The sequence below is a fragment of the Gossypium hirsutum genome, chromosome D13, assembly GCF_007990345.1.
Source record: "Gossypium hirsutum isolate 1008001.06 chromosome D13, Gossypium_hirsutum_v2.1, whole genome shotgun sequence".
In the NCBI taxonomy this organism is placed as follows: Eukaryota; Viridiplantae; Streptophyta; class Magnoliopsida; order Malvales; family Malvaceae; genus Gossypium; species Gossypium hirsutum.
Genome location: NC_053449.1, coordinates 980651 through 993150, shown reverse-complemented (window position 1 = coordinate 993150; position 12500 = coordinate 980651). Strand labels below are relative to the sequence as shown.

At 31.8% G+C, this 12500-nt stretch overlaps 2 protein-coding genes across 2 annotated transcripts; both read left to right on the top strand.

The window, feature by feature from the left end:
• The first annotated feature begins 2252 nt into the window (after positions 1 to 2252).
• LOC107919815 (translocase of chloroplast 159, chloroplastic) lies at positions 2253 to 6379 on the top strand. Its single transcript, XM_016849188.2, has one exon. The coding sequence runs from the start codon at positions 2423 to 2425 to the stop codon at positions 6245 to 6247; it is 3825 nt and encodes a 1274-aa protein (XP_016704677.2). The 5' UTR covers positions 2253 to 2422; the 3' UTR covers positions 6248 to 6379.
• A 3640-nt stretch (positions 6380 to 10019) lies between these two features.
• Positions 10020 to 10984, top strand: LOC107919649 (uncharacterized). Its single transcript, XM_016849066.2, has 2 exons — positions 10020 to 10227; positions 10465 to 10984. The coding sequence occupies exons 1-2, from the start codon at positions 10090 to 10092 to the stop codon at positions 10828 to 10830; spliced, it is 504 nt and encodes a 167-aa protein (XP_016704555.1). The 5' UTR covers positions 10020 to 10089; the 3' UTR covers positions 10831 to 10984.
• Positions 10985 to 12500: the final 1516 nt, after the last annotated feature.

Here is a 12500-nt window from a genome sequence, read left to right as displayed (position 1 = left end):
GGATTTTTTTCTTAAAAATACTTGTTTAAACTTGTGATGATAAAATATTTTTTGCTAGAATAGTAATTTAAAAAAAATTGACAGCATTTGATTGAAACATTTAACGATATTAATTATTTAAACTAACTAATGACATTGTAAAAGTAAATGAACCAAATTAAATTATGTTATAAATTAAAGTATATAGATTAAATCTCAAGTTTTAGCATGATATAAAATGCTAATAAAGGCAAATCCAAAAGAAATAAGAAGTCACATGTCAGCCTCTAAGACATTTGGGGCATTTAAATTATATATAATCATGTAATATTTTAATAGAAAAGTGAACAGTGTTAATTATTTGAATTAAAAAATAAAAAATATGTTTAGTGTCCATCTTTTTATAATAGAAAAATAAAATAAAAATTTAGATAAGAGATTTTTATTTAAAAATGGTTTAAAATAATAAAATTTCTCCTTTAAATGGATTTAATCTAAGGTCAATTCATCCATTAATTTTAAAGTTTAAAACACTTGTTTCCAATTTTGTAAAAACATTTTTAGTGAAAAGAATAAAAATAACTTTTTTAAAATTTTCACATTTTTTTTTCAAAAATTGTTTTTAGAATTTTCAACAAAAACATTTTTTCTTAGTTTGTTTTCTAATTTTCCAAGAAAATGTTTTCCTAAAACAAAATGAAAGGTTTTTTTTTTCAATTTGAAACTAATTTTTCAATAAAATAAATTTAATATTATAGTATCATTAAAATTTTATAATTTTTGAAAATTTTTATTTCATATATTTTTTTCACCATCTTTTTTAATAACTTTTTTTTAAGTTTTCTTCCAATACGTGGGGTGTCGTATTTTCGGCCGAGCAGACAGTGAGGTAATGATGAGAAGCTCCCTGACGTTGTGACAACGGATGACGCGAATAGGTACATTGAGACATGGTGATGTGGTGAGAGTTTTCGCGGTAACTATAAATATAATTTTGTACTCCTTCTGAGAGAACTCTACGAGAATTAGGGTTTTATTTTCGGGTTTGCTCTATAAGAGTTAGGACCTTATATTCAGAGTTTTGAGTAATGTACGTTTAGTAAATTTAGGTATATTTTCTCCATATTGTACTCTCGTTTGTTTACATATTTAATGAAAAACTGAAACCTCCTTTGCCCGTGATTTTTATCCTCTTCGGAGTAGTTTTTTACGTAAAATACTTATATGTTTGATCTGCTTTATTTTACTTATTCGTTGCTTATACAAATCGAACCCCAACATATATAAACGGCAATACAAAATACCAAGAAAATTTTGTGAAAAGATTGAAATGTTAAAACATTAAAGAATATATGAAATTATAGATACAACAAACAAGTGGATGAAACAAGGGAAAAAGCAAAATATCAAGCTTAAGATGAAAATTAGTGAATTAATTTTTAAAAATTGATTGTTTAATATTTTTATTTTATTTTATTATTCTTTCTAATAGAAAATTTCCTATTATTGTTGGTCTAATTAGTAAATTAGTAAAATCTGTGTGTTCTTATTTTTGTTTCTTATTGCATTACGATAATTTCTACTGTCATTATTAACATATAGTATTTACGCTTAATATATGATAATACTATTTTTAAAGAAAATAATATAAACTATATAAAACACAATATGTATATTCTTTTCTTCTTCTATATTAATTTATATATTAATTAATTTAATTAGACTTTTTTATAGATTTTTATCATACTTACTTTAAAACTACCAATAGTTTTCTTAAACCCTTAAATAGGAAAATAATGCAGTTCAACGTACTCGAACCTACATTTTTTTGCACTAACAACAACAATACCAATTGAATTAAGACTCAATTAACTATTAACTTAATTAATTATTTAAAATTTTACGATAGTTAACAAAATTTATGAAATAACAAATAACGATACTTTTTAACATTAATATATATATAAATTTGGTATATATTAATATTAGTTTATATAAATTTATGTTAAATATTTTAAATTAAATATATACTTAAATATTTAGTTTTTAAATTAACATCATATATAAAAATATCAATTTTTACTATCACTATAATATCATAAATAAAGATTAAAAAAATGAAGTATTGATATTTATATTTTTTTATTTAAAAAAATATTTTTCATGCATTACAAATCTTAAGATTATTTTAAATTAATAAATGAATATAATTTAATTATAATGTAATAAAATTATAATATAATTGCTTTTTTTTTTTTTTTAATCTCAACAGATGAGATTGATAATTACGAACTAGCAAAACCCTTAGCTTCCATTCTACCTTATCTTTTTCCTCTTCCTTAAAGCTTAGTATCTCCATCACAAAATTCCAGTTACGCAATCCGATTTTTCTTTACCACCCAATTTTCATTACCATATCCTAAAACCCTAATTCTCTTCTCTCATGGAAACCGAGTTTTCTGCCCCAGAAATCGCTTCTCAGCCGCTCTCTGCCACTCCAGGTTCTCCTTCTTCTTCCTCTTCTTCTTCTTCCTCCTCTTCTTCTTCTTCCGATGATGATTCTAAGTTTGTAACTAGTTCGGTAAGCGATTATGCTTTGAAAGAAAATGATAATAGAACTAGTGATATTGATGAGAACGGTGATGGCAAGTTTGAAACAGTACCCGAGAGGCCATTTGTGGCTGACCCTGATGAAGTATTTCCGACTGTTGGGGATGTTAGCGATACCCCTTTTGTTGGTTCTGATGGTTCGGATGTGATTTTGAAGGAGGAGTCGTTTGGGGGTGGTGATAATGGTTTAGAGGAGTTTAGAGGTGAGGGTTCGCTGCGAAAGGTTGATTTTGATAGTGTTGGTAATGGAGAAGAGAAGGATAATAAGGTGGGAATGGGCTCTACTGGTGAAGCTGACCAAGCTGTTTTATCAATTGAGAGTGAAGAGGAAGGTAGAATTGGGATGGTTGAGAATGAGGATAATTCGGTGTTAGATGGTGGAGCTAAGGTTGTTAATCCTGTGATTGCAGAAGCAGTAGATGGTGAGGTGGTTGATGATGATGGTTCGAAATTTTCCGGTGGAGAGGAGTTGGCTGTTGATGCAACGCCTTTAACTGGTGATGGTTTAGGCATTGAGACATCGGAGATTAAGGAGACAGAGGTGGTTCCGGTTGATGGGGATGTGAGCTTGGATAATGGCTTTAATCAGGCTGGTCATGATGAAGAAGAACGTGTTCTGGATGTCCATCCTGTGTCTGATAAAACTATTGACCCTGTTGCGACCGATGAAATTGAAACTACTGAGGTCTTGACTTCTGAAACCAATGCCGAGAGGAAAGCTGATGTTGCTGGTGGGGGTTTGCTTGCTAAAGATGGTTCCGAATCTGAGCTAAGTGACCTCAAAGAGGAGGCAGGTGTAGATATGTTGGAGCAAGCGTCTACTGAGAAAATAGATGGAGGGGGTATAGATGGAATTCAGACCATGGATGATTCTGCTCAACCCACTGAAATGATGGCAGCTCGTGAAATGGAGGTTTCAGATGCTGATTCTGAAAGCAAAAGATCAGTAGCCATGGCAGTAGAAGAATCTCATTTACCAAAGTCTGTTGAACAAAATAGTTTTGAAGGTGAAATGCAAGAGGAGCACCATCAGAATGAAGGTGCTGAAATTGGAGGCTCAGATACTGACGGAGAGGCTGAAAGCATGTTCTTTGAGAATGCTGATGCTGCTGAGCAATTCTTGAAGGAGCTAGAACGAGGAGCTGCCATTGGTTCTCACTCGGGTGCTGATACTTCTCATGATCATTCGCAGACAATTGATGGTCAGATTGTCATTGATTCTGATGAAGAAGGGGATACAGATGAAGAAGGGGAGGGGAAGGAGTTATTTGATTCTGCTGCTTTGGCAGCCCTCTTGAAAGCAGCAACCGGCGCTGGCTCTGATGGTGGTAACATTACTATAACCTCTCAAGATGGATCTAGGCTTTTCTCTGTTGAACGTCCTGTGGGTTTAGGATCCTCACTGCAAAATGCAAAACCTGCAGCTCGATCAAACAGGCCTAACTTATTTAGTCCTTCTGCTGTAACAAGTAGGAGAGACTCCGACATCAACTTGACTGAAGAAGATAAAATAAAATTAGAAAAGTTGCAACTTATTAGAGTCAAATTCTTGAGGCTTGTTCAGAGGCTAGGACTCTCTACGGAAGATTCTGTTGCAGCACAGGTTCTTTATAGACTGGCGCTTGTTTCAGGGAGGCAAACCAGTGAACTGTTTAGTGTTGATTCTTCAAAGAGGAAAGCTCTGGAACTTGAAACAGAGGGTAAAGATGATTTAAGCTTCTCCTTGAACATACTTGTGCTTGGGAAAATTGGGGTGGGCAAGAGCGCCACAATAAATTCAATCTTTGGTGAGGAGAAGACTTCAATTCATGCATTTGAACCTGCCACTTCAGTTGTGAAAGAGATTACTGGAACATTAGATGGTGTGAAATTGAGGATCATTGATACCCCAGGTTTGAGATCTTCTGCCATGGAGCAAGGTGCCAATCGCAAGGTCCTAGCTTCTATAAAGCAATACATGAAGAAGTGTCCCCCTGATGTTGTAGTCTATGTTGATCGGTTGGACAGCCAGACCCGGGATCTTAATGATCTTCCATTGTTAAGATCAATCACTAATTCTCTTGGCTCCTCTATCTGGAAAAATGCCGTAGTTGCTTTGACTCATGCTGCTTCTGCACCTCCTGATGGACCATCTGGCTCGCCTTTGAGTTATGAGGTGTTTGTTGCTCAACGTTCTCATGTTGTTCAGCAGTCTATTGCTCAGGCTGTTGGTGATTTACGCATGATGAATCCAAGTTTGATGAATCCTGTTTGTCTTGTTGAAAATCATCCATCATGCCGAAAGAATAGGGATGGCCACAAGGTGCTTCCTAACGGTCAAACTTGGAGACCTCAGCTATTGTTGTTATGCTACTCTATCAAAGTCCTATCTGAAGCAAGTTCTCTCTCCAAACCTCAAGATCCATTTGACCATCGGAAGCTCTTTGGTTTTCGTGTCCGATCTCCTCCTCTTCCATACTTGCTATCGTGGCTGTTGCAGTCTCGTAGCCATCCTAAACTCTCTGCTGATCAGGGTGGTGAGAATGGTGACTCAGATATTGATGTGGATGATTTATCTGATTCTGATCAAGAAGACGACGAGGATGAGTATGATAAGCTCCCACCATTCAAAGCTCTAAGGAAAGCACAACTTGCTAAGCTTGACAAGGAGCAAAGGAAGGCATATTTCGAGGAGTATGATTATCGGGTGAAGCTCCTCCAGAAAAAGCAGTGGGGGGAAGAGTTGAGAAGAATGAGAGAGCTGAAGAAAGGAAAGCCTGCCGTTGATGAATATGGTAACACAGGGGAAGATGTTGATCCGGAAACTGGTGGTCCTGCTTCTGTACCAGTTCCATTACCTGATATGGTCCTGCCACCTTCCTTTGATGGTGATAATCCAGCATTCAGGTACCGGTTCTTGGAACCTACTTCTCAGTTCTTGGCGAGGCCAGTATTGGACACTCACGGTTGGGACCATGATTGTGGCTATGACGGTGTTAATGTTGAACATAGTCTAGCAATCGCCAGCCAGTTTCCTGCTGCAGTTTCCGTTCAACTCACCAAGGATAAGAAAGAGTTTAACATCCATTTGGATTCTTCAGTTTCTGCCAAGCATGGTGAAAATGGATCAACCATGGCTGGCTTTGACGTCCAAAATGTTGGAAAGCAATTAGCTTATGTTTTCAGAGGGGAGACCAAATTCAAAAATCTCAAAAAGAACAAAACAGCTGCCGGCTTCTCTGTTACATTTCTAGGTGAGAATGTTGCAACTGGACTCAAACTTGAGGATCATATTGTTGTTGGAAAGCGGCTGGTTTTAGTTGGTAGCACTGGGACTGTTAGATCCAAAGGTGATTCAGCATATGGAGCCAATCTAGAAATGCGGCTCCGAGGCGCAGATTTTCCAATCGACCAGGATCAATCCACTTTGGGTTTGTCTCTAGTCAAATGGAGAGGGGATTTGGCACTGGGAGCCAATTTTCAGTCTCAGTTATCCGTTGGAAGGAATTCAAAAGTAGCAGTTCGTGCAGGAATGAACAACAAGATGAGTGGACAGATAACTGTTCGAACAAGCAGCTCGGATCAACTTCAGATTGCACTCACCTCTATGCTTCCTATTGTCATGGCAATTTATAAATGCATCAGGCCTGGGGTTAGTGACAACTATTCAATGTACTAGTTTGTTTATTAGATCAGATTCTCCTCCCTTTGAATAATATGCTTTAGATTACTTTTGAGCATGAACTACTATTTTGAATTTTGATGAGATATCCATTTTATTGCTTAATAAATGTGTTTTTAAGCATTGTAACTCATTGCTTTTATACATATGAATGTTTGCTTTTCAACAGATCTTTGTGGTTTTGCAATATAATGCAACATGTTTTGGTCTTTTGTGCTGTAATTCTGTGCTTTAGTATGTCTTTTGATTTTATCCTTTGCTAGAATGTTATGTAGTGTCGTGCTGTGAGCACCTATATATATGGGGGAGGGATCCTCTTGGTTTCTAAATACGCTAAAAACTAGTCTGTATATCATTAACTTTTTATTTGCTTCAGTAATTTTATTTTTATTTTTCCTATCAAGCAAGTATTTGCAGCAAGAAAAAGCAATTCCTTAATACTCTGTTAAAACATTTAATCTAGAACAATGGTGTTTCTCATGTAAAACCGGTTCTTAGATTTATTGATCTATTTATTCATCATTTACAAGTAATTGATTTCTTGAATTTTTATGTTTTTAGTGACATGTTTATGGGATATGTAAGTCCAATTGTCATGTATCTCTATACTTTTTAAACCAATGAAATTTGGGATAGAGTTAGATTATGAAGGAGAGGAAAATTGGTAAAATGATTTTGCAAACATAGAAAAGGTTCACAGGTTTCAAAGAGTATAACCACTTGTGTTGTTATCAGGCAGGCACCAATTAAACTAGGTTATTAATTTTAAGAAGCCTTTGGCTCTTGGATCATGTCTTCATGTGGTCAATGACATATGAAAGTAATACATTTTTAGCTACATTGAGAGGTACATTTAAAAGTTAATTTGAAGGTAAAATGTTGTAACCAATAAATTGGAAGAAATACATGATATGATCCAAAGGATATCTATTTTAAAGGTTGATATACTTCTATATCAAAATCTTCATATTAGATATAATAATGTAAGAAATTGGGCATGATCCATGTACCAATATCATCCCCATCACTTACTATGACACAGTTTTAGACATCATTACGAAAGGCGTCTTTTTATACATAAAACTCTTAATATATCCTTGAATAAATTTTTAAAAAATCACAATTGGAGAAGCGATTAAGGTAGTGTTTGGTAAGCTACGTAGTAATTTGATTTGGGTGTAATTGCTTATAATTATATAACAGTGACATCTTTAGATAATCATTGTAATTGGTGTATCCCAATGAACTGGATGTGAGAAATGGAGTAATTATGTAGGTAATTACAGTCAAGTCCAATTTAAAAATGTTGTTTTTATACGAATTATATAAATTATATTATAAACATGAACGCATATGAATGTTCGGATAGTTATGACAAAAAGTTCTTATATTATAAATCTTAAAAAAATGAAAATAATTTATGTGTATTGTAAATCTTATACAATTTTTTTTACTTAATTTACTTATTATAAAAAAGATTATAACCTAACATGTCTTTCTCCAAATAAAGTTTATATAATTTTTTTTATAATTAAAGCTACACATTATTAGCAATGTGAACCCAAACATTGTATGGTAGATGATAATTATGCAAATACAAAAGGTTTTCTTGCATCATATCATGAAATATGATACTATTTGAGAGAATGAAGCTAGACAGAAATATTAAAGATAGCTTGTGAACTCTCTATTTTGAGATATTCAAGGCTTCAAAATGTAGTTGAGAAGATGTTCTAAAAAATATATCATATTAACAACATCACCTTAGTATAACATAAAACTAGCATGTTGTATATTTCATAACTTCAAAGAGTATATGGAAGAAGGAGCCCTTAATACTCTTAATGATACAAATACAGATCCAAATTATGGTGAACTTAATCAAGGATCAACACTTGGGGCAACGAACACCCTAACCATCAGGCCAACACACGAGATTCTAATGTAATTGTTTTTAAAATAAAATAAAAAATCATGTAAATTTAATCTTAACATAAAAATTAATAATGCATATTATTAGTATATAAAATATATGTTTTTCTTATGAAGTTTAGAAATATTATATCAAAATGATTATAATAAATAGAAATGTCAATTGTAATAAGTCCAAAAAAATTGAAATTGAAATTGAAATATTATATCAAAAAGATTATAATAAATAGACATGTCAATGTTTTATTATAAAAAGTAATAATAATAAGATTAATTTTTAAAAAAATCTTATAAATTGTAATATACGTAAAATAATTATTTAATATAATTTAAAAGGGTAAGGGGTAAAAGATTAATTTACCCAAAGCAAAACTAATTACTTAAAATGAAGAGCACCACGTGCCAAAAAACTATAATGTGAACACACTTATTCATTTTAAATCTTGTGATATATTTATACTTATATATGCATATATGATTTGAGTTACTATTATAAGTTAATTTTACACTAACTAATTTACCACGTTAATGTTAAAATATTATTACTTTACAAATAAATTATATTATTTATTGGGATCTTCTTCTTTCATGTACGCATATATTTTTTTTAAAATGCGTAAAATATTTGGAGTTAATGTGTTCAATAACAAATATATAATTATATTTAGAAAAAATGAGCTATTATTTAGAACCCAAATCAGGGCAATAAATATCCTGACTATCATGTCAATGCACATGATTCGAAAAAAATAATTTAACCGTAAAATAAAAATTCAAAAAACAAAGAAATGATTATAACGTGTTTTCTGTTTTTTAGTTAAAATAATGTGAAAAGAATAATATGTAAATGAATCTATATCTCAATATTAAAAAGATGGAAGCCTTATTTAGAAAATTAGGATTTTTTTCAACCCAAAAATTTATTGAAAATAAAGAGTTAACCAAATTTGAGATAACAACAAACTTGTTACAACTCAACAACCCCAATTTTAGTAAATAAGAAGTTGTAACTGTTAAAGGTAATTAATATGAGAGAATCCATACATTAAATATCACATTTAAAGTAATTTAAAGATGAGTAATCATGAAAAGACTCGAGATATAATTAATGGTAGTATCTCAAAAGAGGCATGGGTACTTGATAATAATAAAAATGAAGAGATTTCGATAAGTTATGTTACTACAAGAAAAAAGATGAAACCAAAATGAAATAATTGCCAACAATGTTTTTTTCATATAATGTTTATGTTGAAATATTGGAAAAAAATTGAGGATCTTAAACCTAAATCTATTGAAGAATGTAGACATAGATATGATTGGTGAAATTGTATACACAGTTCGATTTCTTTATGTCTGTGGAGCCTAATTCATCCACTATCTTTAATCCCAATATAACAAGTGATTTAAGTCCTATCACACCCCAATATAGCAACCTTACTTTTGTTTCTAAAGGCTAGATCTCTAACATCTAAATTTTCTCCTTAAACAGATAAGTGCTCTCAATACTTAGTACAAAACCTATACAAATCTCTTAAAAATATAGAATTTTGAAATTTGCTAATGTATTGGGGATCAATTACAATCCAATCATCTATAAACTATAAAATTGGGTTGTGGTGTTGTTGTTATTAGGATAATTATTTGGTACACTAGCGGTGGAAATTTTTAACTCTACAAGTGGGTTGAGATTTTGTCATGTGTCCTTAAATTGTATTTAACAAATAAATAAATAAATATGACGTGTCAAAATCTTAGCCCCGTTCCAAATAATTACCCTTATTATTATGATTACCATTTTTTTACTTACTCATTGTTATCTATGAAATCACGTCCTCGCTACCCGATTCTCTATAAATTGAGAGTAAACAAAGTTGAAAGAGTCCATCGCTCTTCTCTAATTCCAATCAATGGCCTTTAAAATCCCTAAAATTAAGCAAGAGAGTCCTTTGGATGATGTTAGACCTAGCAATACTTCTCTCATCTCTAGTGCTACTGTCACTATGAAGAATTGCTCTAACATTAATCAAAGTGCAAAGCCTAATGAGGTAAACTATTAGCCAATTTAAATTCCTCATGTATGTGTTCTTTATATGGTAGATTATTCATATCAAAATTGTTAATTTGAACATTTTCTTCTTCTTTTGTTAAGACTCCGAGTAAGTCCGTGCAAGTCTAAATAAATGATTAAAATTGGGTGAAATCTGACGATACTCTTAATAAAGGAATTCATTTCCATTTATCAACTTTTTATGTTTCTGTGGCTTTTTTTGGACTTTTTTAAGGAATATCATCGAGGAGATGCTCGGAAGATAAGTTTGACCGAAACCGTCGGAGAAGAAAAAGGAAAAATCATAGATTTGAATTCTGAGTTAACTCCGATAGGTCTACCCCCGAAAGATCCTCTATCTACTAACCGATATCCGGAGATCCTATCGGAAATGTCACGTATGCTTCTGAATCAACAAGACTTTTCTGGTGAAGAAATTGAGTTCAACTACCCAATTGCAGAGGGATCGTCACTTGTTGTGATGGCTTGTACTCGTTGTTTAATGTATGTGATGGCATGTGATGTCAACCCTAAGTGTGCCAATTGCAAGACCTCTGAACATCTTCTCGATATATTTCGCGACCCCCCTCAGTCCCCCTAAGAAATCAAAGAATGTTTAGTTTATTTTAATTTTAATGTTGTTCTCCTAACTATATAGGTTAGGTTTTAAGTTTAAGTTTAATGTTGTTGTCCAATCTATATATGTAATGTTTGGTTTCTAAGTTTTAATTTTAATAATAATGTTGTTCTCCTAATTATCTCTGAATTTTTAATTTTAGTTTTGCTCTCCAAACTATATGTTATATATTACTCTATTTATCTTCTCCTTCCTTCCAAACTCTTGTTTATTCATGATAATTTTATATAGAGGGATTATAAGTTAATTAATTTAGACTTCTGAAAAAAAAAGAAAGATGTAAATGCCAAATTGGTTCTAACTATTACCAACATACTTTATTGAAATAATAAGGGATGATTTTGAAATAAATTTAAAATAACAAGGACCAGAGTCCAGATACATTAGGAGGAAAAAGGTTAAAGAAAAGCATGAAATTGAATGGGTGTATAATAAGTTAATAATAGTTTTTTTATTTATTTTTATCAGAATCAATTAAAAATAAAAGGAAATGGTAAAAAAAAAACAATTGAAAAATATATAATTGTTGAAAAGAAGTAAAAAAAATGTTCTGAATATCTTATTAAGTAGATGTCCATCATAATCAAGATAAAATTTTAATGTACTTTAAATTTTAATAGTTATTAGAATTAGATCTCTACTTATTTTATACTTCTTATGCCTATAAATAGAGACTCTGATTAAGCATTGTACATGGATGATGTTAGATCTAGCAATACTTCTCTCATCTCTATGAAGAATTGCTCTAACATTAATCAAAGTGCAAAGCATAATGGAGTAAACTATTAGTTGGTTTAAATTCCTTATGTATGTATTCTTTATATGGTAGATTATTCATGTCAAATTTATTAATTTGAACCTTTTTTCTTCTTTTGTTAAGAGTCTTCGAGTAGTCCGTGCAAGCCTAAATAAATAATTAAAATCGGGCAAAATCTGACGATACTCTTAACAAAGAAATTCGTTTCAATTTATCAACTTTTTATGTTTTTTTATGTTTTTGTGGGGTTTTTTTTTTTTTTGTCTTTTTTAAGGAATATTGTCAATGAGATGCTTGGAAGACAAGTTTGACTGAAATCGTCGGAGAAGTAAATGGAAAAAGCATAGATTTGAATTTTGAGTTGACTCTGATAGGTCTGCCTTCGAAAGATCCTTTTGTCCAGAGATCTCATCGGCATCGCTATCAGAAACGTCACGCATGCTTCTGAATAAACAAGATTCTTCTGGTGATGAAATTGAGTTCAACTACTCAAGAGTAGAGGGACCGTCACTTGTTGTGATGGCTCATACTCGTTGTTTAATGTATGTGATGGCATGTGAAATCAACCCTAAGTATGCCAATTGCAAGACCTCTAATCATTTTCTTAATTTATTTCGCCACCCCCTCAATCCCTTTAAGAAATCAAGGAATGTTTAGTTTATTTTAATTTTAATGTTGTTCTCCTAACTATATAGGTTAGGCTTTGATTTAAAGTTTAATGTTGTTCTCCAAACTATATATTTAATGTTTGGTTTCTAAGTTTTAATTTTAATTTTAATGTTGTTCTCCAAATTATCTCTTAAGTTTTAATTTTAGTTTTCTTCTCCAAACTATATGTTATATATTACTCTAATTATTTTCTCTTTCCTTTTTAACT